Below are 23868 nucleotides of genomic sequence, written 5' to 3'. Positions count from 1 at the left end.
TGCACTTTCTTTCAGCTGCTTCTGAGTAATCCTTTCAATCATTGTCAATGAACTTGGTATTTCTTTCCTCTTCCTCTGCACACTTTTGTGACTACAGTGGGCATTGTGCTGGTGGCTAGAGTGGGAACTGTTCTGGTGACTAGAACGCACATGGGACATACATGCCTAGATCATGTTTTAGCAAAGTCAATTAAGAGAGGCATCACATAGCATGTATAAAGGCTCACAGACAAGAACAGTGACAGAAATAGGTGGGAATAGGGTCCACTTAATGCATCATGCACAGGCAGGAAACAGCTTACATTATCATTTAAAAATATTGAGGATAAAAGGACATCATTTTCGTCATCATTGCTATTTGGGCCAACACATTAGACAAGTGAGACAAAAGCAGAAATAGCCTCATGATGAAGAGGTGAATGCAAGTTTAGAGTTTGTATGTAAATATTGGTTGGATTTTATATTTCCATGCAGCAGTAAAAATATCCAAAACAAAAACAAAAAAAAAAAACATTAATTTGGAGACCAGCAGCAAGTCTAAACTAGTATAGCTTTGGAAAACATTGGTTTGCAGAAGGAAACGACTGGTTTGAAGTACAGCTCTTCAGTTTTGTTGGGTCACCTTGAGTGTGGTGACAAGCATTTTGTGAGATTGAAATCTAGCATACAGATTTGTAAGGAAGAAAACATTATCTTCCTGCTACACAGACTTGCTTTCACCAGTGAATTATTAGGGCTCTGAAAAAAAAAAAGCAAATTTTTAGTTCACTTTTTCTTCACCATCTTCCCTGCTGAAACTTGTAGTGCCATAGTTGATCACATTTGAGAAATTAAGACAGTGTATTGTCCAAATTAAATATACTCTGCTGTAAAGGACAGAGCCCTGTTTTGCAGAATATACTTCCTCCTCACAGTGATAATTCTGTTAATTTTGTTTTTTCTTTTGGAGGGGGGAATATTAGTATAGAGAATCATTGCCTAGGCTTCATTAATCTCATTTAGATTTTTATTGTTGTTGAAAATAAGAATGTTGCTCACTTCAAGTGATGAGATAAAATACCTTTAAAACTGAGACATGGTAGAACTGACAGACTCAGGAACGCTTTCCCACAAGATGGAAATGATCAGATGATTTGTGTTAACAGCATCTTGGATAGTTTTTCTCAATCATTTTTTAAATAGGAGTGTGAGCAAACAAAAATCTACAAGTCTTTGTTTTAATAAATATGATTTAAAAGGTGGATATTTCATGAGTGTGTTGTGGGGGGCAGTTGGAAGGGGAAACATCAATTCATTTATCTTTCTTTGCACCACCATTTTAATTCTTGTATTATTATTATTTCTGTGCTTTCTGATGTTGAGTGCTGTCAGGCTGTTGAAGGTTATGTTATCACAAATGCCTGCTCGACTGGCAAAATTACCACAAAAAAAAACTATTGATAGGCAACACATGAAAAAATTGATTATTGTGCAGAGAGAACAATAAAAGCATACTGCAGGCAACAGCAAGTTGCTGTTATTGAACAGGTATATGTTCAGGGCTTGTACATATGTTACGGGAAGACAGGCGAGAATGCAATGAAAATCAATAGTTGACTTATAATGCCATCTGTTGTTCATTGGGGCTGTAAGAATAGTGGGAGATCAGGGTGCATTGATACTCCTCACATCAAATATCATTCTGAGCACGATGACACGAGGATGAACATGTGTTTCACAAGTAAAAACATTGTGTATGAGTTGAACAATGAGGCAGGATATTGGAAAAATGTTTTTAACAAAGATGTTTACATGACTAAATGGTTTACAAGGGTAACCTTAAAAGGTGTATGGTTGCAATATTTTTTATTAGCCTGCTTCATTTTTCACTTAATGTCAGATGCTTTCATAATTATTATAGATGTGCAACTGCTTGATATAAGAAGCAGGTTAATGTGTAGTGCATGAAGGAACAGAAAGGTGGGCAATGATGAAAATGAAGTACAAAAGAAAAAGGAATATTGACATGACTAATTTGACTGACCCAGCAATCAAAAAGGAAAAAGGGATGAGATAGAACATGTCAGTAGGGGACTGTGTTCAGGAGTAATGCTCATGTTCTTAATGCTTTCTTAAAAGACTCGGCGGTGGGTAAGTTATTTATGTAATAAAGGGGAGTTACACTGCTTCACTGCACCAGAGCTAAAGACATTGGTGGCCATTGTTTGATAATGTGATGTGCAGCACAAAAAAAAAACATACAATGCATTTGTAGTACATCCCTGGGGTCAGCAGTATATCGAGTACTTGTAAAAAAAGAAAAGACAATTCATGCTCTGATTTTAGTTCATGTATTGTAGCAGGCTTCTAGAAATCTATAGTGTTTAGTACCTCTTTGTTAATGTATAGGTCTGAAATTACAACTCTCCCATTTTATTTGTGTATTTTTGTGGAAGCAGAAAAAATATTTTAGGTGTCATTTATATGAATGCTTTTATTCTTGTTATTATTTTCCTTAGACATTGTATGCACTCTGGCTTTTCCGCGGACATAATACACCATTCTCGCTGTTGCTGACCTTGATCTAATGGTATCAACACATTAACTTACCACAACATTTTGCTCTGTTTCTGACCTCTTCAGGAGCATAGCTGCATTTGCAGGCATGTGTGATGGTGGGTCTGCAGATGACGGGTGTCAGGCTGCATCTATGGACGAGACCACAATGAATGCCATGGACATTGTAAGTATCTAAGTGGATCAAATTTATACAGGGGATACTGAGAGCATTTTGAAATTTATAAGTGGTTGTCTTTTCAGTATTTAATTTTATGTAGTCTTCCTTTCTCTCTCTTTTTTGGTGTGTGTGTGTTTGGTCACACATGCTTGTGCATAATGTTCAAACATCTCCCTGCATTCACATTATGGTGACAAGAATGCTTTACTTTTTTCTAGCTCCATCGTAACAGCTATGACACAGGCAAGGCACTACAAGCCCTTGTAAAGAGCCCAGCCATGAAAACCATTGAAAAGAAATGGACTGATGAAGATTCTGTAAGTCTTATTTCACTCTACTGTTGTTATGTGTTGGTGTTGTTTTTCAGAATGATGCTTTCCTTTATATTCTTTTTTTAGAGGCTTTGAGGAACCAATTACTTTTTTCTAGAAAACAGGCTGGAACAAGGAATTCAAATAAAAGTCAAATATGGTTCATTCTGTGTATCAAAATCTTTTATGTAGAAGAGAAAATGTTGGAACCAGGCTACATGTGTTTAATTTGTTTACAAGTAAGCTAAACCAAATTTTGTTTCTTTCATCTTTATATCAATTTTTTGCTCTTCTTTTTCCCATGTTTTTGCCATCTTTATTAAAATATTAGTTAAGTTAGTAAATAACCTAGCAACTATAATAAAAAAATTATTCCCATTTTTAAAAAAAAACCAGTTTTTGATTCAGCAGAAGCTGTCAGGCTTCCACCCCACACAGCCATAGCTCTTGTAGTCACCTTTTCATTTAAGATATTTGTTAATGTGCTAAAATTGGTGGGTGGAAAAATTGCAATTCATTTTAGATGGGTCTTCACGCAACGTCACTCAGTCTGTATGGAGTTTCTGACTTTTATGAGTAGAAAATCCATGGTATAGCTTTGTGACATTAAAAGATTGATTTTGACGTATTGCACTTAACATTGTTTCCATAGCCGGAATATCACCTAATGAAGATATGATAAGCTGCAGCCATTACACAGTAAAATTTGATCCAGTCTGTTAATGGCAGTCTTAGCGAGAGTCCTTTTTTCCAGTGTCACTGATACCTGGGGGTGTAATACCTGGGTATAGACTGGGGCATAGACGTTATACCCTAATGTCTGTGACTGGGGCAAGTGCTGAGTAAGGCGACTAATTGCTTACCACGTTGCAAGTTTTTTTTTCAAGTTAAGCAGTATTATATCGTTATTCTTATTCTAAAACTTAACCTCCTGAAGAGTTTTGTGGTTGTATTGGTTGAAAACAGGACTGTTTGATGTAAAAGCAACTGTTTAGATTGCATCCACTGTTCGTGATGTAGTGTTATCTGTTTGTCTGCTGTCACGGCTGTCAAACAGATAACCCATGTGTCGCAGCCGCCTTGTTACCCAGCTGTCCTAGCAGTGGATCAGGCGAGACTGACCCCCTCAGTGGTTGTGGAGGATGTACACCATCCTTAACAGAATGGAAAGGCAGTTCTTAGAAAAATCCCTAACCGAAATTGTGAGGGGACTGTAGGGCTATTTTTCGTGTGTGATAAAGAGAGATTGGGGAGGGGGAGAGGTTTGGAAAGAAACGTGTGTGAAGCCTTGAATGTGAGTAAGCATCCGCTATGTAATAGTTACTAGAAATAGTTACACTAGTTCAGTGAATCGGGGTTTTTATTGTCCTGTTTTCAGCTATGTTAATTATGTGACATTGATTCGCTATATGTTGGTGAATAATTTAGGATGTTGGAAGACGGTATGGTCTGCAAGGTAATTTTGCTGTTTCTAGAGGGCCATAGTTATTCTGAGTAAGGGAAGCTTCGTCTAGGTCGACTTACCATCTGCTTTTGCTGGCCGAGAGCTCACCGGGGATTGCGCGCTCTATTTAACCGAACATACTCGAAGAAGATAGGACTGTTTGCAATGCAGGGTCGAGTGCTGTACCACAGAGGATAAAGAGGAACAGGGCCACAGACGTTAATGTGAGAATCATTTTCCAGCCAGGAACTAAGGCTCTGTCTGGGAACGCCACTAGTCGGAGCTTTTGAATGGCTGAAGAAGGGGACACAAGCACGCGGTCTGCCAGGGCCTGACGTGGGCTTGCAAATTTAAACAGTCGCCTGCCACAGAATGGCGGCTGATGGCCTGCCTGCCCACCAGTTGATTGGATTCTTGTATCCCCTGTGGCTTCTCTCTTCGTTTTGCCGCTCTGAAGTCGGGTCTTGGGGAAACAAGACTGGTGTTGAGGAACCTTCATGGTGTCACATCATGCAGCCAGAATACCGGTTCAGACACTTTTCTGTCGGCTGAGCCTTGCGCTCACCACCGGCGCAGAAACGGGTAGCCACTTCGGGTAAGATCGAGGTACCACATCGGGTAACCACACAGTTTTTTTTTTCTCTCTCTCTCTTGTTGGCACCCCTTTGGTGCGGATGTGACAACCGACTTGCTCGCCATTTTGTTTTTGGTTGTTTGTGTGGGGGATTTGTTTGTTTTTCACGTGAATGGACCCAACTGTTGCTCGTTTGGTAACATTATACGCAAACGAACCTGTAAGGAGTGGGGGAGTGGTGGCATTAAGGCCCGCTCATAGACGAATGCGACAAAGGTGCCAGAGTGACGTCAGGGCTAAACGGTCTCTCTACAACACCCTAGAAGCGTAAGCGGTCAGAGTTACCTGCAAGCACTACCCATCACAACTCCGTATTTCAGAGGTTTTTGAAATACATTCTCAGAGAGAGAATAACCTCCGTGCTTGTTATTCTTGTTCTTTCAATAATGAAGAAGAGTGTTTTGAAAGATTACAAACTTGTAGGCAGTGTGTTGACCTTGGGCCGAGGAAGCTGATTGACGCGTCTACTTGCAAGGTGGCAGTCCCCGCCCCTACCCTCCTCCATCCCTCATCCCTCGTGCTGTGTTTGTCTTCGTGTCTTGCCCGCCCACTCTTTTCGCCATCTTTATCGCCTCTCTCTCACACTACAAGAGGATGGCGGGGAGCAGAGTCTGTGTGTTGGGGGGTAATATCGACAGCAGCTATATTGAATGTTGTTTGTGGAGGGGGAGATAAAATCAGTCAACGACACGCCCCGGCTTGGATTTCAGGCTCAATGTTTTGTTCATTATTGTCGGCGAGAAAGATGTGAAGTTTGCAAGCGCCATTGACGACCATTGGATGCGTGGAGAGCCTGGACATCGATCCAATTATTGGTATGATGGCTGGCGTTCGTTTCGCACAGGCCTCTCGCTCACTGCGTGCCCCGAACAAACGTTGTGTGCGGTGCACAATTTGTCAATGCATTTTGAACTTATCCAGGTTTATTTGCTTTGTTTTTTTAAGGGGGAAGATTTGTTACTTGCATCTACACACACACATCCCCGTTGTTAGAGTTTGTTCAGCAACGCTAACACGCCAATATGTAAAATCTGTATGGGAACTTGTGGATGCATCAAACCATAATCACTTCTGCTGCACCCTTAAAGCCAGGGTCTTGGTGTGCATTTTCCGTAGAATTGTGCAGATTTTGTAAATGAGATAAGGAAAAAGGGACAACTTACTACAAACATTGGTGATCGTAGACAGTTAAAATACTCGAGTGGTTAGAACACCGGCGTCCCAGGCCAGAAGTGCGCACACCCGCCAGTTCGATACCCGTGTGGAGTTACATGCTTCCCGCTCTTTCCTTCCCCTCTCCCCGTTGACCCAGACATTCAATGGGTTGAGGGTGGTCAGACAGCCGGGCTAGTGTGATTAAAACATTTGTTTGCTACCACCGCAGTGTGAACTAGAAGGTTCATGGGTTTAGGTCTCGTCTAGGGATGCTGTCTGTGTGTAACTTGCAGCACTATTGTCAGGGGTTTCCTCTGGGTACTCCGGTTTCATCACAGAGTGCAAAATCTAGGTCGAAACCATGTTCAACCAAATAAACCAACCAGGCATCGAGAAGTGATTGGCAGCGCCCTCTCTCGCTCAAGCTGTCTCCGAGAAAAGTGAGGTCTCGACACCTCACTCGCCAACGACCAGTCGCGTAACAACCTTAACTTTTTAGGGTGATGGAAGGGTCATTGTTATTAAGGTCTTTGCATGAGTATGTGGCATTCAGTAAGAAAAGAAGCTATTTTTGTATGTATGAAATGTCTTGCAGGACCGCCTTTTCCATTGTACCGAACACATCAAAGTTAAATTCATTTGTATTACAGGCTCCGTTTTTTTCCACCACCTCAAGAACAAGTCGGCATTTCTTTTTAAGCTGCACTTTTATTCGGGGTCCGCCAGAGTTAATACGGAGCCCGGCAATTGCCAATTTTCACGGTTTCCATTTATCATCCAAGGTTCCTGGAGTCGGCGCGCACAGACGCGTTGACAGACCGTCGTCAGCAGTGCACACGGCTCGCAACACTTGCGTCCCAAAGCCTGCCTCGTAATGCGCCGTCAGGTGCGCGGGCAGGTAGGGAATTTCAGCAGCTCCTCCTTTCTTTTTGATTTGTGGAATCTAAGCTTCCCCCAGCTTTGATCTGTGCGGTAAAAACTGCCGACTTTGATTGTGCGAAATAAATCAACCCACTTTGATCGCGTGATAATTTATATTCATGGGACGTGCATTTCGGTTGAAAGGGGAGGGTAAAAAACGGTTCCAAGAGCTTGCGCTGTGCTTTGTGTCAGGCTTCTTGATCTGGCAACTCCAATGATGATTTGTAGTGCATTTCCTTGGCAGGCTCAGCAAACATATTTTTGTGTGTGTGTGTGGGGGGGTGTCTCCAACAGTTTCATAATAGTCCCACTGTGCTAATTCATTCGAGTTTGTTTTTTGTTGGGTTTTGGTTTGTTTCTGTGGGGAGGGGAGAATATTCATTGGTTTATGAAGATTCATTAGTATATTGCTACGTTGGTGTGAAATGAAGACTGCTGTAAGGTGCTAACTCGTACAGTAGCGAGTGTGGCTTGATGAATGCTGTAGGCTGGCCAGCGAGGGAGCTCACCACTCTCCCTCCAGTCGCTGGAATAGTGGCGGGGAGGAAGTGAGTGTCGCGCATGCGCCGCCAGTCCTTGTGTGGAGCCAAGCATCGGAAGAGGCCAGCGCCTGGCGCGGTGCCTGCAGGTTGTCTGTCCACCACGTACAGCGCGGCAGGCTGGCAAGCTCTACCCGCCGCCATCCATCATCCGGGTAAGCCATACCCAGATCGTTACCGTCGCGGAATGTTCACACTGTCTCTCAGGCACGGGGAATTTGCAAGCTGTACGTCCTGCAACGCCAGTTGTCGTCGTCCGCAACAAGAAATGGATTTTAAAAAAAAAAGGTAGTGGAGGGGTGAGGGTAGGCGTTGGGGGGAGGGGGATAACTCGGCAAATGACAGTTGTGAGCAAATACAGGCTGAAATGGACTCTTGTCGTGTTTGTTTGCTCAGGGATTGGAGCGGGGTGGCATTCTGTTGATCCAGAGACAGTTTTGTTTGAGTTTAGCCTGCCTGTGAAGGCTGAAACCACTTGCATATGTCAGGCAGACACAGCGGCCGTGATGTTAGCGACAGCTCTGACAGTGCTGTAGTGTGCAGGTCGTGAAACAAAATGGAAATCAAACAGCCCCCAAAATTGTCTTGGGTTACCTGCCCTTCGTTCGGCAGTTTGCGCAAACAAGCCAAAGGAAAGATTTTATTGGATTTCTCAGTCCCTCCCCCTACTGTTACCCCCTCCTCTCCACCGCCAGTGAAGTTTAGCAACATTAAAGAAAAGGAAAGCTGACATTTTATTGAGCAGATATCAAGCATGATCTGTCTGTGTGTGTGTGCGCGAGTGAGAAAAAGTGAGTGGGAGTGAGAGAGTTGAGATGGAGAGAGAGCTGTGATGGTAGTTTTAAAAGGCGGATCGAAGCAAGAAGCAGGTGCAAGTCGTCAGCTTGATTAGAACAGGATTTGAAGATGTCTAAGGTGAGCGGAGAGGGATGTTCGCTTGAGAGCTACAGCTATATCTTAGGTTGCAGCGAAAAGAAAAGGCGAAAAATATGGTTGATCGGGCGAATGGATGGGCGTTTTGCCCTAAACACATCTACGCGCAGAGATTTTTTAAAATTTACTTTACAACTACTTTTAATTCGTTAACGGCCGTGCGTATTGCACCTGTAATAATCGCACTCTGCGCACACCCAGTGCGCACTCGCATACCCTCTTATAAACATTCAGAATAAGATTATCAGGGAACACCTGGCAGGATCGGGGATGCACCGATGTTTAGCAGCCATATTTTTCGTTAATGGCGCAATAATCAGCACGTGTCCTGCAAAAACCGGAGAAAGGTGGTGGTGTGTGTGTGTGGGGGGGGGGATCAAAAGTTGCTGGGAATGTTTCTTTTGGCAAGAAAGGTATTGTAGCTCATCGTCCACTGTTATCTAATATTTATTTATCATTACTGGTCTGCGTAAAGAGTGCGATCTGTCTTGTTCGTGATGCTGCGGATTACAAGTACTTATTATTGTTGTAGCTTCGATAGTAGTTATTGGGTGATACGGCACTCGCCGGTTCACAGTACACATTGGTGAGGACTCTTAGTGCATGGACAGAAGATTGAGAGTACACACACACAGACACATTCTCGCCCTACATCGCTCACTCATTCCAGCGCGCTTGGATCTGACAGTTGCATCATGGGCTCTGGGGCTATTCTGGTTTCCTGACGCTGTGATTGTGTAATTCATTAATATAAACTCCCAAGGAAACCCGCTCGTAACATTTTCACCTGCATATTTGTGTTGGCTTCAGGTTTGTTGTGTCTCGTCATTTGTGAAGGAAATTGCCGCGTCTCACCTCCCCGCACACCCCTCCTCCCCGTTTGCTTCCTCCCCTCCCCTCGCGTAAACCGTGTAGCGATGGTGAGGCGCCTGCTTGCTGGAGGCACGTCTCTGAGACCGACATTGTCTTCTGTCATTGGCAAATCTTCGGAGCGGGGTGAGGCGCCAAAGATGCGCGCGCAGCCTTCCCCCTCCCCACACCTTCCATGACGACCAGTTACTGAAGAGGAAACAAGACCGGTCGATGTTGTGGACGTCAACAACAACAGGCCTTAGCTTGTCCAGGTGTCAGAGTAGCTTGTATCACATGATAACCAGCTGTGTGCGCATGCTCTGTAGTCTAACAGGTCCGCCTCTGTGTACCTGTCAACCTTGCGATGGGGCGCATCCTATTGCAGTGGTCAAGCCACTCTCTTATTGCCACCACAGTGAAGACATCCTGGTTCGGATCTCATCTCATCTCAAGACACTCCGAGACACCTTTTCGCCAGTTTCCTCCTTCCTTCACGTACGGGGCACTTGAGAGCAGACGATATGTCGCTAGTCTATCCCCCGCTACCTTTTCCATCGACTACACTCTCGGAAGCAGCTGCACCTTCTGGTAAGGCGATGGTCGTCATTAAAATGCCCTGGACAACGGGGTAAGGGGCGGGACAGTGACAAAATCTCGTTGGTGAACAAGTCCGTTGAAGTACTAACTAGCATGGTGGCACAAGCATATCGCAGGGCAGTGGTCAGCAAGCGTGGAGATGGTAAGGGAGAGGGGATGCTGACGAAACCTTAGCATCAGGGAACTTTTTGATGCTCGTCCTTTCTGCCAGGTCAGCGTAACGGTTGAACGCTCTTCAGCAACAATTTGCTGTCTTGGGTTCACATCTCGTCTCGAGGATAGCTTTCTTTCCACATTCAATTAAAATGGCTCACTTGCTTCTACGACCGTCTGCTTGTCCGTGATATACAGCCTCATTTGCTTGGCTCGGTATAAAAATCCAATCCTTAACTTCTCACAAACAACCCTCTCCCCCCACCCCCCACCCCCGCAAAAAAAAACACACACAATTGCTTACACTCCTCGTTCTACAAACATTTTACATAGATGAGCCCAGAAGGTTCCACTGAATGATCCCGACTCGGTGGCGTTCGAGCGTGATGAGGAAATGTCGTGTGTTCATGTTTTGAGATGGTGTGTCGGGTGTAAACACTAGCGAAGGTGACAGCACCTTTCGTCCCTAGGGTGAGGGGTGGGGGCGATTTTTTTTTTTTTACAACCTAATAAGACTAATGTAATGAATAAGACTGACTATGATGCATTTCATGAACTTATTATAGGATGAGTTTGTTTACAGCTAGAATTTAAATCAAGTACCCTCTCATCACAAGGCCCACAAACATTATTTTGTCTTTTTTTTTTTTTTTCAGATCTCTCTTTTCTTGCTACCCTACCCCACCGCCCCGCCTGTTCTTTTCTCTCTTCTGTCCGTCGTTAAAACTTCATTAAGTGGATTTTTCAATGGGCGTGTTTTAAAGGTTACCGCAATGTTTTGTGCTGCTTTCAGAAACGCTTTGTGAAAGGTCTCCGGCAATACGGCAAGAACTTTTTCAAGATCAGAAAGGAGTTGCTACCTCACAGAGAAACGGTAAGACTCCTTTTTGTATTTTCACCGTTTATTTATGCATATTGCTTGTACGTGGTTGTTCCAGAAAAGAAGTGTGTGTGAGGGAGGGAGAGAATGAGGGAAGAGAGTGTGTTGGGGTGGAGAGAGAGAGGAGAGCGCATGCATAAGTGGATGCAGCGTTGATCACAAGGGGTTCGGTGGCGGGCCGGGGTTGAGAGGTGGGTGTCGTTACTTGGTGCCTGACACAGCGACAAAGCCATATGACATCACTGAAACGGGTGGGAAGGGGGTGCCCTAGCGGGCTTCGTCATCTTTCAACGCCTTCTCCTCCCCTAGAACACCCACCCCGTCTCCTGACACCGATAAGCGCGTGCAAGTGCATGGTGCAGGCTTTGTTGTCGTCACTCGAGGTCTCGGTGGCAAGCTTGCAGCTTGGGACGTGGGCAGCTGCCAGGCTTGATCATCTCATTGGCTGAGTCAGGCTGTGTAGGCATCATGTGTGAGGGTTTTTGTTTGTTATATACCTCGGAGAAGAAAAGGATGGAAGATTTCTGGAGGTACCAGCCTTCTTGCTGTTACAAAATATTCAATTGCTGTTGTTAGTGCAATAACCACTGCTTGTCTATGCGGCCTTAAGGGGTTGGGCTAGGAAGGGGACGTGTGGCACGCGTGACGGGGTAGCGGGGGATGGGAAGGCATTGGAGGAGAAAATTGAACCCTAGATGGCGCCATCAACGCGAAAGAGGAAGGCACGAGTTGCGCTTAAAACGCCTTGGAGGGGGAGAATAACAAGAAAGGCGCAAGCCCACCCCAGATATTTTTTTCCTCCTGAGCCGGGAGGGCTGTTGGAAAGAGCTGTTGGATAGGTTAGGTCGGAAGGTTTTCTAGAAGTTGGTGCTGAGAGATGTGCATGCTGTTGAGAGGAGGCGATTGTGGCGCTGGTGAAGGCGCGGATGGTGCAGGTGTCTGCGCACTCGTGTCCAGGGTGAGAGTGAGTCTGCCTTACGAGTATCAAGGGTTTCCACTGCATCAGGGTTTAAGGAGGTTGTCTACCAAATACTTATTGTCGAATATACTGTCTGGAAGGTTTTTTTTTTTTTTGAATGACTAGACCGTCAACCAACAATTTGTCAAACATCGTTCACAGTGTCCAATAAGGATGTTCAGTGGACTCGACGGCCGAAGATGATGGTGACAGACGGCGTCCGACATTGCAGCTCATCAAGAATCCTTGCGACTTTTTGATACAGGAGCTGCCGAAGATCAGAAGCCTTGCAGAGTCAGAATTTTCTTTCACCCGCGTGATGGACCCGGATCCTGCGGTTCTGAAATAAACCTAATTCTGACGGGTGATAGAAATCAGCTCTTTCATTGGGTGCTCCTTTTGGCTTTCGGTTCGCTTCCCTTATCTTTTGCTTTTCGTCGATCGTCTTTAGGGACACCCACGTCCTAGTACGTGCTGATAGCATTGTTATGTCTTGTTGTCTCCTGGAGTTTTAGGAGGGTCGACTAATGGGGACTACAACATTTTCAGCTATTTGTGCGCTTTCACTATCCTTGCGTTTCTGGCTCACATTCTTTGCCTTCATATCGGTAGATCTTATCAGTTCCCCGTGTTGTGTAGGGAAGGAAATAAAGTGGGAGAGGGGGATAATATTTCTTGTTTGGCATTGAAAAAGACGCCAGAACAATTGCAGCCTTCCCCCCTCTTGCTTCTGTCCCGAGGCCACAGTTGGAGGAGGGTACAAGTACAGAGGGCGCTGTGAGCCTGTTCTCCCACAGCCATCCTGATCAAGCCTGCTTGCGGCAGCGGGTATGAGGAGTGCGCCAGGCAAGGCGGCAAGAACGATGAAAACGTAATGTGTCTCTCTTACCGCAGGATGTTATTTTGTGCCTGTCTTTCGTCTGGCCCATTCGACTTCACTTCAAAGCGTTGTAAATGTAGCAGAGAGCCATTCTGAGGGCTGGCTTATGAGCCGTGCAGGTTGTGTGCGTGTGTGCGTGAAGATTGTTTAAGAGAACGCAAGCTTTGTATCAAGATGCGTGAAAGGTGTTCAGTGTACGTCTTCCTGACAGGCTGACAACCCAGTGCTATTCTTGGAAGAAGGATAATTCGGGCGAGAAAGGAGCCGACGATGCTTGTTGTTCCTTTCGTCCGCGTAATGCTGGTTTGCTGAGCGAGGCTGCCGCATGATGCGCTGCGACCAAAAGGCTGTGCTGCATGTGCAACCGTTTGTTGTCGATGGTGCATGTTGGGATTGATGGTTGTCGGAGGTCGCGGTCTCCACTCGCAGGCTTGCTGCGCCTGATGCGATGTGTGGCAGAGCTTGTTGCGGGTGGCCCGAGTGGCTTGTCACAAGAGAATGCATGGACAGTGTTACTCTGTATACCCTTGTCTACGCTTGTTGGCATTGTATCTGTCCACAGTTTTTCTGCCTCGACAGCTGTCGCTCTTCCGCACTCGTTATGGAAGACACATTTGTCGTTTAGATTGACGACGATGAGGGTTAGAAAAAAAAAAGCACTCTTGTCTCCAGTGTTCGACAGCTGTCAGTGTTTAGTCTCGCCTGTACGTCTGGTAACGAGAGCTGGCGTGAGTGATGGAGGTGGGGTAGGCCGCCATTACTACTTCCACTCGTTGTGTCCTGTCTCTCTCGCTTACTCCATCCGTACACCATCAGGGTCCCTTGTGCCTGGCCACGTTGACGGGTGTGCGATAGTACAGATCACGAGTGGTGTACCCCCAGTTCTCCTGGGTGAAAGGCGTGAAGACTTGCGATAAGGCCGGCTGCATTGATTGTAGTCCTAACACCTGTTTGACACACGCCTGGCAACACCTCTTGCCTTGCGACTGGATGGGTGGATGGGAGGTGTCGGGACATGTTACCTGCAAAGGCGGACGGGGGTTGATCGAAGGACAGGGGCGTAAAGAACAGTCTTGTTACAACATGGTATCGTTTCCCTGTGTGTGGAGCTATACCCTGCAACTCCAGTTTATCTATTTCGCAGTGGATCATCTTGCCCTGGCCCTACGTCAGCAGTTGCGATAAAACCCACGGGACTGTGTTTCTCCGTCTTTACAGCGGACGGTAGTGGTGGGCTTATCGCCTTCACCACTACCTTACACTCCTTCTGTGTAATACGCCAGATACTGGAGACATAAGTTTGTTTTGTTTGAGCCTCTCTCTCATGGCGGCTGTGGCCCCCCGTCTACCTCAGCTTAGCAAGTTCACGTGTCCTTGCGTGTGGTGTTCAGACCCCGCCTGCCAGCCTGTCGCTTGTCATTACCGTGGGGCTGTCTGAGTCATTTTTCTCATCGTAGATGAAGAGAGTGGAGGGTGCTACAAAAATCCCTACGCAGTATGCTTGGTCGTAATGCATTTCTAGTGCCCTGAGGCACTTTTATTTGTCGTTAGGTTTTTCTTCCCCCCTCTCCCCATTATCTGCGGGGTTGTTTTCCAGCATAGGCTTTTTTTTCAGATTTTTATGCCTCTCTCAGACGTATTGTTATTGCGCTGCCAGGCAGTCGCTGTTATCAAAGTTTTGCTCGTTCTTTATCTAGGCATGCATGTCTCTTCCATCGGTCCATTTGAGATGATGTCGGTTTGACCTTTAGACGAGTCCCCTGCTGTCGCAGATACAAGATATCGAGCTTCGTGCACTACTTACCTCGCCACACATGCATTCCACAACAGGGCTACTTGCCGCGACTAGAGCTTGCCAGACCGTGTGTTACCGTAGGTGCATTTTATGTGAAAGTTGATAAAGCCAACTGTGATAACACGTGTTAGAGAAAACATCTTGAATATCGTCAGCACAGAAAGGAAACGAACACTGGATCATGTAGTAGTCGATTCCCACCAGCATGTTGATGAGCCACGCATGACCGTATTCTGTATTGAGGTGGTTGGAGACTTTAGGCGTTAGGATTCTAAATGCTTATTAGATGGCTTGGCGTGAAGGGAATTTCCGGCAAGGAAGGCAGAGATTGCTTCATCATTAAAGATGACAGCTACCTTCTATTATCTCCCATGTGGGCGGTTGAGTCACCTGCAATTTTGCTGCTCCAGGCAGTTCTAGCACAGAGAGAGAGAGAACCGAGATGCCGATGGCAGCGTGCAGTGTGGCGACATCGTCGATGCATGTATCGCGATAAGCGGAGACATACGGCTACGATTTCCTGATACACTTTACAGCATCAGGAAGCGCGGCAAGTTGGTTGCCTGCCCTTGTAATGAAGTATGTCTCCCTAGCATTGGGGTGGCTGGCAGTCATTATCCACAAGCCAGTCAGCTGCGGGCCATGTTACAAGCCTGATAAGCATGAAGAGAAAATGTCCTTTTCCCTTTAACCCCTTCCCCTCAGCATCCTTGTCGGAGATTTGAAGGAATATGAGCTGTTTTCATGTTACTTGACAATGTTTGTGTACTGAGGCCGGCTTGAAAAAAAAATTTCATTGCACATGAAGTGTGCATGTGCTGTACCTTTCTCTTTTTGTGTGTGTTCTGTCTACTTTTCCTCACATTTGTCGTTCTATCTCCCTCTCCATCCCCCAACCTCAGTCCTGTAGGTAGATGATTAAAGAACCTTGGTTTTCACAGCCGTGTTTTCAATTTGACATAGTAACAATGATCAAAAGGGGTCTGCGGTTACCAACGTGCACATTCGCTCTTCAGGCAGATGCATGCTGGCGCGAGCGCAGACTGGCTGAACTGCCCCTTGCAGCTGACCTCACAAAAGCCGGCAGATTTATCGAATACAAGAAGCAAAGGGACAAGCGATGGAATTTGGGGAGTTGCCCATCTGCACAAGTGTGGCAGGCATTATTGAGTAGATTCGGGCAAGCCTCCTTGATATGCGCCCGGCTAACTCGATATTCCCTCTATAATTCACCTTACACAAATCCAGTTTGCGGCCCCTGTGATGCACGGAGGTGGAGTGGGGCAGCTCCCGGGGTCTAGTTGGGGCGGGGCTGGGTGTGTGTGTGCGCGTGTGTGTGTGTGTATTGATCCGTTTAGAGGACGGTGCAGTCGTGTGAAACTGAGAACCCCGTTTATAATATTTCCCGTAGACTAATTTCACAGAATTTTAATAAGACCTGCACTTTTTTTGTCTTAAGGATAACAACGCACAACACCTCTTCTCCACTTAAGAAAAAGGGTATTTGATCAGCATGCTCTGAAGAGGATAAAATATATACAGAGATTATGAAATAATTAGAAAACTTTTGTTTTTGGAAGTTCGCCGCAAACAAAATTCTTGTTACTTAATCTTTCTTTGTGTGTTAATGTGTGTGTGTTTTTTTCCTATGTAAACTGCAGGTGATCTGAGGTATATGGATATAGAGTGGTGAGTGTAGTTGGCTTTGCACAGATTCAAACACATTATGTATGATCTTGTTCCTATTCAGCACTGTTTGATATTTACACATGATCAGAAGCAAAAGGTCATTTTCCGAGTAAGCTGTACGCCCAGACGATCGGGTGAAGAACTTCCATAGGAACAGCTTTTTCACAGGCGGCATCGCATCTGTAGTCACCAGTGCACCAAGATGCCCAGAAGGGACGTAAATAAAGACTTTGAGTCAACAATGGATGTTTGTTTGCTGGATCACGCCTGGCGGACTTTCCTCCAGGCCGCTGTGTAGGACCACAGATGAGAGTAACAAACTAAACAATGCCAGAGGAAAAGCAATATTTTGAATTTTTTTTTCATTAAGCATTTCAGAAAGAATCGCGCGGCTGGTGAGTGGTGCTCATCAGGCTGTGTGCTAACTGTATACAGTTTTAAGGTTTACACCATTACGGGTATGTCCTGCCATTGTATGGCAACATTTGCCAGTCATCTTGGGCTACATAGTTGTAACTACTACCGGAGTCCTGAAGACTTCTCCTGTTGTCCAGATTGAGGTGATTGAGTAACGGGTGGAAAACAAGCATAGTTTCATCTTCCACTGCGCTGTGTATTTAGAATGCGCCAGAAATACAAACTGTAGGACAAGCTAATGTCAGAACTGATCTGAATCTTGTTGTTGTAGAAAATTAACCGGGGACAGAATGCGCAAGAGTGGGCTTGGGCATGGTGCCACCTCCTTGAAGCGTTGTTGTTTGCCGGCCCTAAAGTCGCCTTGTATACACATCGTCAAAGGCGCCCGTTGAAAGCCTGACCTTTGATCAAGCAGATCTGGTTTGCCAGCGGGGTAGGTAGGGTTAGCGAGGTAGGTCTTCGGCTACATGCGGCCGACAGGGACCCTAAGGCTTGCTTCCATTTGCTGGCAAAGGTTAGGTACAGTGCCTCTTTGCAGATGTGCATTCCAGTCGTGTGCATTTCAGGGATACACTGCCGAACGAAAGTACATGTATTGTATATGCATGAATGCATTCGTTTGTGTATCTTTTACCCACGCGCGTTATATACACACGAGCTTCCCCCCCACAAGCTTCCCCCCATATCCTGTCTGAGACCCGGGTCATGTTTTGTATAAACACTCCAAAGTTTGTCTCAAGAAAGTGAACAGTGATCGCACCTGTCAAAACGACAAAAAATCCCTGTTAATGGCTGTATGGCTGGGCGTAACTGCTGTCTCATCCTTTTGAAATGAACCAGAAGTTATATATACATAAGTGCCACTTGCCTCCGACATATAAATTTATGCATACACAAGTCCCGCACAAACATCTTTATTTTCCCCCAGGAGGGCTCAATTTGAAAAATCCGACTTCGAACCTCTTGACCTCCACTTGCTGGAGGCCGTAGTCTGGTCTAAGTGGCGGGAATTTTCTTAATTGACATACACCACATGGCGGTAAGAATCAACCCACAAGTGGCGGTGGCGAGGGGGTAAAGGTCTGTTCATCTTTTTCAGTCAGTGCTACAGACACCGTTGTTCAGGCTTTTACTCAAATAGAAGTATACATACCTACATTACTGCAAAAGGAAAGGAAAGATTAAAAATCTGTCCGTTTGTTCATAGTAGTTTCATTGAGCGACTAGATTGTTCACATGACGCCATCGTGCAGGTAGCGTCCTAGTGGTCAAATACGAAGTAAAGGCTTTTTTTTTTACTCCCCTCTTTCCATCTCACTCACACATACGTCGGGTGTGTGCACTGACGGTTGTAGGGGCGGGAGGTTAAGGAGCGCAGCAGCCATGGCGCACATCGGTGCAAGGGAAGTAACTGCCGCTTGAGAGGTTTCTCAATTTCAGAAGATTGTCTTCCTTCAGTAAAATGCACAAATTGCAAGTGCCTTGACGATGGCAAGCTGTTCTTTTGGTAGCATGCGGTCTGAGGACAGCGTCAAGGGCTGGCGACTAAGTGTGTGGAGTGACCCTCCCCCTAACTGTGGGCTCCACCTGCTTTTTCAACGTCTTTCCAATTGAGCACGCCACCCTCTACCTCTTTGTACTTGCCCGCTACGTTTGCTCAGCGCGCTAAAAACCTGGTTGGCAGGGTGGGATGGAGGGAGAACATGGGGACAGAGGTTGGCCATGTGTCCTCATGCCCTGCCACAGGTCGTGTGATGTTGCACTCGCCGCCACGCGCAGTGACGTGTGTGGCGCGCCAGGTATTTGTGCAGCAACGTGACGTTTGACGAAACGGGTGGGTGGAGGCGTTGAAGTCTCGGTGTTTAAAGTGTTGATGCCAGAGTGTGGGGTGTCTAGTTGCTTAGTTTGTGTAAATGCGTTGTTGTGTGAAACACATCTTTCGTGCATGCTACGACATTGTGTATGTCGTGTAATATTGAAGATGGAGGGCAGACCAGTGCAGGCCGTACCCGGAGCGAATGAAAGGACGCTTGCCCTCACACTAGTTGTGAGAGTAACTGGGTAACACTGCGTGCCTAGTCATCTGCTACTTAATAAAAGATTACAGGCGTGTCTCCTGCGGAAAGCGAGCAAGTGAAGACGCCTGTACTTACAGGCGAGCCGGCGTGCTTAGTAATTACACCTGGCAGGCAGCGAATGTTGACAGGTTTTTGTTCCAGGCTCGCCTAGGTGTGGAAGCTCGCCATCTTGACGGATAACTGTGCGTACGTGTCGGCGACCTTATACACGGCCGTTAGCTGCCTCTCAGCCGCCGTCATCGGGGTGCCAAGGCGTCAGCCTGCCGCCGTTAAAACTGCCGGTGATTAGCACGGAACATCGAACTTGAGGAGAAAAAAGAAAACAAAGCAAACCTACGGCTGCACCGACATTGCGGCACAGTGACTAAACCTTGCACTTCGTGAACTGCGCTGTGTGTGTGTGTTTTAAATTATTTAATGACATCGGTGTGCAGGTGTAATTGGGGGGGGGGGGTGGAAAATTAACATTTTCTTTCTTGACGTGGGTGTACAAATATAGTGAAGTACGTGTGACTGTGTGTGTGTGCGCTAAGTGCTGTTGGGATGGGGAGCCACTCAGAGCTCGTAGGGCAGCTCCTTTATTTGCACTGCGGGGCCTGCAAGGCTGGCAGAGGTCTACCCCTGTGGTAAGTACCTTGGTGTAGAGGATAGCCACAGTGGAGGCCGTGCAGTATTATGTACAAGCTGGGTGCATCTTACAGGTGGACCTGCCAGCCAGCTGTGACGTTTTACAGAAAACACTGCAACCTCTCCACACGCACTTTATCTTGCGTCTTGTCGTGGCGGTATCACTGCTCGCACTGCCTGTCGTGTGTAGTGCTGTAGGCGCGCGGGCTTGAAGTAGTGTCGGGTGGTTTGGTGGCCTTGTCTAACAGGCTACAAGCTCGTCAGCCCGCTGTCTACACTGTCGGGGCCCGCTCCGCTCCGTCATGGGAACCTTTCACAGTGTCGCGCGGCCAGCCTCGCCGCTTCTCTCCTCTCTCTCTCTGCTTCTTCCTCTTTTGGACAAGCACCGCTCCCCCCACTTTACCCCGCGCGTTCACCTCTTGTAGCAGGCAAGTCAATAGCGACTACCCCGCCTTGCACGTTTCCACGCACACACACACAGGACACAAAAAGCTTGATGGTGCGACGAGAGAAGAGAGAGTGGCGGAGTGGTTGCGAGCTCCCGCCGCCATGTTGGCTGAAAGCATGCGGCCATGCTTGTTGTAGTCTGCCAGGCGCCTGAAGAACACCGTGGCTGTGCTGCTGCTGCTGGTGGTGCCGCCGACTGCTGTGTGTGTGTGGCTGGTGTTGTAAGCACGAGGAAAGGGGGGCAGTTGGGGTCACCTTGAGACTACTCTTGCTTTTTGTTGGCTGACCAAACGGTGTGGCTGCTGCAGAGAAGCGGTCAAGGACCTGGAAGACCGGCGGTTAAAGGAGTTTGTGTGTGTGTGAACAGTGAACAAGCATCGCCTTTTTCCTTCGCCACCGATCCGTGCTACCGTCTGCTGCCCGCTGCAGTTGCCGGGGGAGAGAGAGGGAGGACTTTGCAAGTCGCGGCTTGCTCCTTGCAGCCAGTGGAGAGAGAGATAACGACACCCACGGCCCCCCGAGCAGCCATCGCGTTTGTGGGGCGAGTGCTGTTGTGGGTGTTAAGCCTCGAGTGTTGCCAGTCGTGTGTTTGTGTGTACCAGCCTCGCCAGTGTAACAGCCGCTAAACCCTTTCATTACTTGGCGAGCCCCGTACGGGGGTCTGTGTGCGCGCGCAAGTGCGTGTGTGTTGTGTGTGTGCTGCGTCAGGAGCCTTGTGGACCCAGGGAGCCCGACACCAGCCTGTGCTGCACGCAGCATACATCAGCCGAGTAGCCAGCTACAGTCTCTAGCGGCCTGCTGTGGCCTGGCGTGCGCTGCTTGTTGTAGGCAAGTGGGTGAGAGCCCCCGTGTGTGGAGTGAGTGAGAGAGTGTGTGTGTGCTGCCTGCTGTCGCGATACAGGCGCCAGTGGTGGATATGGCAGTGGTGTGGCCAGCACCAGCACAGCACCGCCACCAGGAGTAACACGACCAGCGACTTGCTGCTGATGTTGTAGCACACAGCAGCTGCAACCTTTAGTGTCCGAGACGTCGACCTGTGTGTGCGAGAGAGAGAGAATAGAGCGGGGGTGAGCTGTCACTAGTTGTAGTGACCCTTGACTCTCCCCCCTTCATAGTCCCTCCATTCGACGTGTTGCCACTGGGGAGGCGAGCGGCTTGTCCCTGTGAGAGAGGGAAGTTGAGTAGCCATACTGTGAAAGGAGGAAGCCTGTGGTTTTGATGTACCGCCTGCGCGACACCATCCAGTTTGTTCGGCAGCTGTGAAGGGAGTGCGTGCATCTTGTACTTGTGTGCCGTGGACAGCCTTTCATTGCAGGGCTGTTGTGTGGATATCACCAGCGTTGACGGCTGTGCTCGACCTGCAGGACCTTACTAAGGTAAGAATATGGACTGAGGTTTCACTCAACACCTTAGCAGTCCTCTCTCTTCCCTCCTACAGTCCGTTCCTGTAACTGGTCTAGACGCGTCTTGGGGTGACGCTTGAATCGCGCACTGCCCTAGTGTTTGTGTGTTTAGTCAGTGCTACGTGTGTGGTGTACATATTGACAAGTGTTCTCTGTGTGTTTGTGTGAATATGGAGATTTGTACACAAGTGACCTGATTACGATACGGGTGTCGACTGTGTGGCAGTAGCATCGCGGTCATTTTTGTATGCGCGCTGCACAGTGGGATGTGTGATGTCACTGGTGTGCAGTGTGACGCGTGCATGCACCGTCTCGTAAGGTGGCTGCGTGCACCGGGGGTAGTGGTGGTGATGCCGACGTGCGAATGAGGTTGCACTGTGAGTGGTGTTGACGCGACAAACCACCGTGCAGTGAGAGGTGCAGGAGGTGCTGGGGTAGTGGCGAGGTGCAGAGAGAGGAGGGACAGGCTGCGGGCCAGAAGCCCAGCGCGTAACTGGAGCTACGAGACAGGCAGGATGGCGGCCGCTTTTAGCCTGTCCTGGCCTGTCAGCGCCACTGTCAACACTACAAGCTCGCCAACAACTAGCGAAGGGCGCACGTCAGGCCATCCATCCCTTCTCTCTCTCTACCCTCCGTTGTAAGGTGGGGGGGGGGAGGCTAACACAAGCAAGCCGCAGTTGCCAGCATCACCATCACATCATCACTAGCAGCCGCCGTGTGGCCCCGGCTGGCTGTGCGTGTCAGTAGTAGCAGCAGGCGCCACAGTGTACAAGGGTGGCCATACCCCGCTCCCACCCCTCCCCCACACCACCCCCCGTGCCTGTTGGTCCAGAAGGGTCTGGTAAAGGGACAGAGAGAGTTTTGGAGGTCGATGGGCTGTCTGTCGGCCCTGGAGACGTCAGGCTGGAGGTGGGGAGGGGTGGAGAGATGCTGGGGGGGGGGGTGGCTGCTGTGCTGGGTCACCGAGTCGTGCGAGTGACGTGGTCTGGTGCTGGAGCGTAGTGCCGCGGCAGCAGCAAGCGTGTGGGCTGCGGGCTCCAAGGAAGCTGCCAGCCGCCTTCTTTGGGACTTGCGCGCCTTGCTAGCCTGGTGTCAGGGCACTTCCTGTCGCAAATACATCTCTTTTTGTAGTATTATTCCTTGTGCAAGTCACGACACTGCTCGCAAGGCTTACAGAGGTCAGTACCTGTCAGTTAGGACCCTCCCACCCGGGGGGAGAGGGGAGGCACGCCGGTGGTCGGCAGGAGAGGGGTTGGTGTCTGTGTGGCGGGGGGATGAGGTTATGCACGTCTCTTACAGCCACGGCCGTGGTGTTCCTCTAACCGTCAACTCACTCACTCAGCACCGAGCCCCGAGCTTGTTCAAAAAGGCAAAAGGCCGACCTCTCGGCTTTAGCATTCCACAGCTCGCCGAACTTGTTTGACCTGGGATGTTTGGTTGTCATGACAACCACTCTGCACTCGTGACCTCAACCCTGGCCGCGGGGAATGCGGTTGATAGTAGAAAGCCACGTAGGTTCTCGAGTTCTGACCTCTCTCTCTAGTCTGTGATGGATGTGGGTGTGAGGAGGAGAGGGGTGGGATGTGAGCTGGAGAGACAAGTACATGTTGCGGATGATAAGATCGAAAGATATTCATTTCGTGCGGTTTCTTTTTTTTGTTTTCGTAAGGTGATAGAGTATATATGAAAATAGCTACTGACAGTGACAGCGGTGTGTTGTACACATACACTGGCCCTGTGCTGCAACCATACACAGGCTGTGTACTGCAATGTTTTGATGAGCGCGGCAGCAAGGGTGGCGGTGCTACTACAGGCGGTCGTTGTTGCAGCACAGCACGCCAGCGGTGAGCTCGCACTGCGCTGTATGTACACTGCCGGGCTGGTCGTGACGTCCTTGTCATGCGTTTTTGCGGCGGCGATGGTGGTGGTGGTGAGATGGTGTAGGTGCAGCGTTGAGAGAGAACAAGCTTTGCCAGCCAGGCTGCTTGGGCGCTGACGCCGCATGGACATGGCAGCGGCACGTCAGTCTTGCTTCTTCGTGGAATGCACGTGCACGCCTGCGGGGCTGCTGCTTCGCGCCTTTGGCTGTTAACGTGTGCATGACGTGCGCAAATGGTGTGACGTGCAACCCACGTCTGGCCATGCATCTTCACATGCGTGCATCTTCCTTCTATCTCGCACACACACAGAGGAAGTGCACTTGCTGGCTCGCATCCCCGATGTTAAGATGGCGGCTGTGTTCAAGTCATCGCATAACACATCCTTCCACTAGAGGCTACGCGTGTTTCCCTTGTGTGCTGGCTGCAGAAAAGTCGGTGTAGACAAAATGAACTTGAAGATGTAGACGGTAGGAGCAGGTAGGAGAGTGTACATGGGTAGCTTGGGTGTCAGCGTGCTGTGGGCAGACCCCGGGACACTTGAGGGAAGAAGAGGGCACGG

The 23868-nt window shown here is 48.1% G+C and overlaps 1 protein-coding gene across 1 annotated transcript in view; it reads left to right on the top strand.

Annotated features, from left to right (window-relative positions):
* The window catches only part of LOC112555840 (arginine-glutamic acid dipeptide repeats protein-like), a 153785-nt gene that overhangs the window by 95254 nt on the left and 34663 nt on the right, over positions 1-23868 (top strand). The window contains 3 exon segments of the mRNA XM_025224376.1: positions 2623-2722; positions 2935-3033; positions 11049-11129. Of these exon segments, the coding sequence (XP_025080161.1) occupies positions 2623-2722; positions 2935-3033; positions 11049-11129 (280 nt within the window).

This window comes from Pomacea canaliculata, linkage group LG2 (genome assembly GCF_003073045.1).
Source record: "Pomacea canaliculata isolate SZHN2017 linkage group LG2, ASM307304v1, whole genome shotgun sequence".
NCBI lineage: Eukaryota > Metazoa > Mollusca > Gastropoda > Architaenioglossa > Ampullariidae > Pomacea > Pomacea canaliculata.
The sequence above is the reverse complement of the archived record's forward strand: the minus strand, read 5'-3'. Positions and strand labels throughout refer to the sequence as shown.